At 49.6% G+C, this 4,523-nt stretch overlaps 1 protein-coding gene across 1 annotated transcript in view; it reads right to left on the reverse strand.

Moving 5' to 3' along the window:
• Positions 1-4,523, reverse strand: part of LOC107113585 (myosin-16) — a gene marked incomplete at its 3' end in the record, with an annotated part of 36,676 nt that overhangs the window by 11,109 nt on the left and 21,044 nt on the right. The window contains exons 12-13 of the mRNA XM_015414933.1: positions 2,435-2,605; positions 914-1,093 (exon numbers count right to left, since the gene is read on the reverse strand). Coding sequence (XP_015270419.1) covers positions 914-1,093; positions 2,435-2,605 — 351 coding nt within the window. The remainder of the gene's footprint in view (positions 1-913; positions 1,094-2,434; positions 2,606-4,523) is intronic.

The raw sequence follows: 4,523 nt of genomic DNA on the forward strand, positions 1-4,523 counted from the left end.
AAAACCCAGGGCTTTTTTTGTAGCAGGAACTCTTTTGCATGTCAGGCCACAAACCCCTAATGTAACCAATCCTAATGAGTTTCTGCTGTTGGGTGTGGCGTGGCCTATTATGCTAATGAGTTCCTGCTGGGCGTGGCCAGCTCGGGAGCAAGCCGGAACTCCGTTCCTGTGCGTTCCTGCCCAAAAATAGCCCTGATTCTTAGGGAACAATTTCCTTTCCCCCCTCTCACACACTTCCTCACACCCGTACACAAAGAAGGTGCATGTTTCTCTCCATCTTGCACTCTGGAGGCCAGACACGCCTCCAGCATCCAGGAACATCCAACCAGGTAGAATAGGTAATCTATTCCTATCTGAAATCTCGTTCTTTTAATGAACATTTCTTATTAGCTTAAAATTGACCAAAAGGCTCTGTGTAGACCAAAAGGCTCCCTGTGAGGGAGGTGGGGCTGAGAGAGCTCTGACCGGGAACTGCTCTTTTTCAAGAACAGCTCTGAGAGAACTGTGACTGACCCAAGGTCACAGTGGCAGCTGCATGTGGCGGAGTGGGGAATCAAACCCGGTTGTCGTAACCACCACACCAGACTGGCTCTTTCTTCGCCGATTCTCTTCTCCTTCTTCTTCTCACACGAGGGTCTTCAGAAGACCTGTGGCTCTTCAGGAAGTTCCCTTTCAGAACCAGACCCCTCCCACCTTTTAACAGCCCCTAATGGCAGCCATTTTGTGACCAGTCCCACTTCTCACAGGCAGCCATTTTGTGACCGGTCCCGCTTCTCACAGGCAGCCATTTTGTGACCGGTCCCGCTTCTCACAGGCAGCCATTTTGTGGTGGCATCCACTACCCCTTTCTCAGTGTTCACAAAGAACCCCTCCGCAGTAGAAAAAGTATCAGCCAGGCCTGGTTTGGACTCACCGTGCCGGCATAGTGGACCAGCTCAAAGTGAGCTTCAGGCCCTTTCCCCTTCCCGCCTTTGGGCTTCTGGAAGTTGGGGGATTTGCCCAGATGGTTGTCGTAAAGGGCAGCCTTGAAGGTAGCTTCAGTCGCCTTGGGAAACACACACTGCTCTTCAAGGATGGAGAAGATGCCCATGGGCTAGAGAAGCAGGGGGGGAAGAAGAGCCAGTCAGAGAAACATACAGTGGCACATGATAAAAAGAAAACCATTCCTTTCATTTATTTACCAACCACATCCTCCAAGGAAAAAAAAATGCCCGAAGCAGCTTAGGCTAAGGGAAAAAAATAAGCTCACTAAAATCTGGCCCGCCCGCCTCGGAGTTCCGGGGGGGGGGGGGGTCACTCTCCAGGCCTTCCCGTTGTAGCCACGCATGCGCAGAGGTTTTGGCTATAATGGGCGTGGGCAACTCTGAAGCCAGCCGGAACTCCGTTCCTGTATGTTCCTGCCCCCCAAAATAGCCCTGCTTACTATTATATGTACAATATTGTTACCCGTGTGTGGAGCACAAGACCTGGAGAAAGATGAACAAACTGAACCGACACACACGGCTGTGGTGAAAGACAGGCCACAATGGCATTTGCTTAACATTGTTACTGGTTTGTTAAGCACAGGAAGGGACAAAGGCATGAAGTTCAGTGAGATGAAAGCAAGCCTTAGCGCTAGTCAGCTGAGCTTGGGAAGGAGGCGGCGTCAGGGAGAGGCTCACTTCAGTCTGACACTGCCCCCTTTGGCAGCACCTTGGGAGCATTGCAGTTTTGAAGCTTTGAAAAAAACCCGTTTTTTTTCCAGTTTTTCCCGGAAAAAACCGGAAATTTTCGGAAAAATTGAAAAAAAATGCTACATTAGCATTTCTTTTGTCTTTTCTAAATTGAAAGCCATTCTGTTACTTTAGGAACATAAAATATGACTATGGACATTTTTATTTGGCATGAAATTATCACAACTAGCATATTAAAAATATAGTGTATCCAAACAATTATTACAAACAGAATACCCACCCACATGCAAAAACAAAACTGAAACTTTTTTATTTTCTTCTGACAATCGCACCTCCTAAAGGAAGAAATGCATCTTGTTCTTGCATTGGAGAGTTCAGTTTGTAACCTAGGACTTAATTGTCCTCAGAACCTAGGACTTGCTTGTCCTCAGTGCACAGAAATTAGATCAATCTGATACCATATATATATATATATTTTAGAAATTATTTGGAAAATATTTGAACACCTTGTCTTAAAATATTTTATTCATCATGTTAAAATAAAATGTTCCATAATAAAAAAAATTCTTTTCCTTTTTCAATTTTTCGGAAAAAAACAAAAAAGGCTTTAGGAAAAAACTGGGGGGGGGGGAACGGTTTCCCCCCCGAATTTTCCCGGTTTTTTTCCGGGCCTTCACATCTCTAACCCCATCAGATCAGAAGCAGGATAACTTTGCCTCCGAGGGGCTGTTCTCTCCGTGGGGCCCCCAAGGAAAGGTCACCTTTTCCAGGAGCTCAATGCAAGCCTGCAGGTCCAGGCCGAAGTCGATGAACACCCAGTCGATGCCTTCCCTCTTGTACTCCTCCTGCTCCAGCACGAACATGTGGTGGTTGAAGAACTGCTGCAGCTTCTCGTTGGTGAAGTTGATGCAGAGCTGCTCAAAGCTGTTGAACTGTCGAAAGGAGAGAAGACGACACGGTTGGTTGCGCCGGACTCGCCTGCCCCGGAAACACAGCCTGCAAACACCGTGGGGGCCTCTACAAATCCGACAGGCCGCATCTCGGGCTTTGGCCAACCAGATCAGGTTTGTCCCATAGACTTTAGCAACCCGGTTGTGGTTTTTCCATTGAAATTGATGTCCAGCCCCCGATGAACACGCATGTTTGTTTTCAGTCAAAGAGTTATAGGAGCATCGAGTTGAAAGGGACCTCCAGGGGCCATTTAGTCCAACCCCCTGCACAAGGCAGAAAACTCACCAATACATCCCCCCCGGGGTAATTTCATAGAAAAAGATGTGCAGGAGCTCATTAGCATAACTTATTTGCATAGGCCACACCCCCTGACATCACCGGACATGTGTCAGAAGGCAACACCCACCGCTCAGGCTTCACTGGACGGTTTTGGATTGCTAGCTATTGGGGGGGGGCCAACCCCCTGCACAAGGCAGAAAACTCACCAATACATCCCCCCCGGGGTAATTTCATAGAAAAAGATGTGCAGGAGCTCATTAGCATAACTTATTTGCATAGGCCGGGGGGGGGCTCTGCAGCTTACCTGGCTGCTTCTTGCTCTGACTGATGGCTGCTGGGAGCGGGGGGTGGGGCTTGTTGCATGTGCCCGCCCCCTGAGCTCTTTACTGCCGGAGCTCCGCTCCTGTGCGCTCCTGCAGGAAATGACCCCTGCTTCCCCCTGTTCCAGGCCCAGAAGGGGGGGGGAAGCACACCCTCTGGGATCTCCAGTCAAACTGGCCTGGAGAAAAAATGCTTCCTGACCAGGGTTCCCTCTAAGCTGAGTTAGTGTGAGCCAGCTCACAGTTTTTTAGCCTCTGGCTCACACACGGTTTTGTCTTAGCTCAGGAAGGGATGGCTCCAGAGCAAACTAATTTATGCCGTAGCCGAATTGCTCGCTCACCACTTTAATGCCGGTAGCTCAAAAAGCAGAATTTTTGCTCATGAGACTCCACAGCTTAGAGGGAGTGTCGTTCCTGACCCCAAAGTGGCAATTGGCATTTCCCTGGGTGTGTAAGTTAAAAAGTGGCTCCTCGCTGAGGAGTATACCGCCGAATATCAGTCGCTGGAGGGGTGGGGGCAGTTTTAAAAGGTTCTAATGGTAATTTGTTGAAATTATTGTGGTGTGGTTTTTTTTTTTTTCTTTTAAGAAAGGTTTTTCCCTGTAAGATTTCTGGTTTTTCCTGCCTGGCATTAACTCTAGATCAGGGGGTGTCAAACTTAAGGCCCAGGGGCCGGAACTGGCCTGTTCAGGGCTCTTATGCGGCCCGTGAGCAACTGGTGTAAGGGAGGGAACAGGAGACTACTCAGGTGCGGGTGGGCGGAGCCTCTGACTGTGGCTTCAGCATGGCGGAACAACCTCGTCTGCAGCAGTCAAGCATCGTGGGAGCATCTGCCCAGTGCTGCATCTCTGGCTCTCCAGTCCACCCATATGGGTTCTCCTTTGCACCTCCCTCCCAGCCTAGGGGGCCTTGCAGTGAGGATACAACAACTCGGCACTTACCAGCTGCTGTCCTTTATGTAGTTTATATCCCCGGTACCTGGCATTACGTTTTACGGCACACGTGGCCCAGCCCGTAGCCGGGATTTTTTAGTCCGGGGGCATTTAAATGTTTAAGAGGGCACTCAAATTACAGTTAATCAAATCAATCTGAGTACCTGTCTTTAAAGGGGGAGGCTCCGATTGTCGGAGATAGGGTTCCCAAGTACTTACCGCGATCCGGTGGGGGAAACATGCTCCCCGGGCGGACCATTCCTCCCTGTAACGCACCATGCCATCGTCAGGAGGTGACGCCGGGCGACGCTCTGGCAATGGGGCTGAAAACTCGATGGTACCATCGAGTTTCCAGCCCCATTGCCAGA

The sequence above is a fragment of the Gekko japonicus genome, unplaced genomic scaffold, assembly GCF_001447785.1.
Source record: "Gekko japonicus isolate JY-2015 unplaced genomic scaffold, Gekko_japonicus_V1.1 scaffold3178, whole genome shotgun sequence".
In the NCBI taxonomy this organism is placed as follows: Eukaryota; Metazoa; Chordata; class Lepidosauria; order Squamata; family Gekkonidae; genus Gekko; species Gekko japonicus.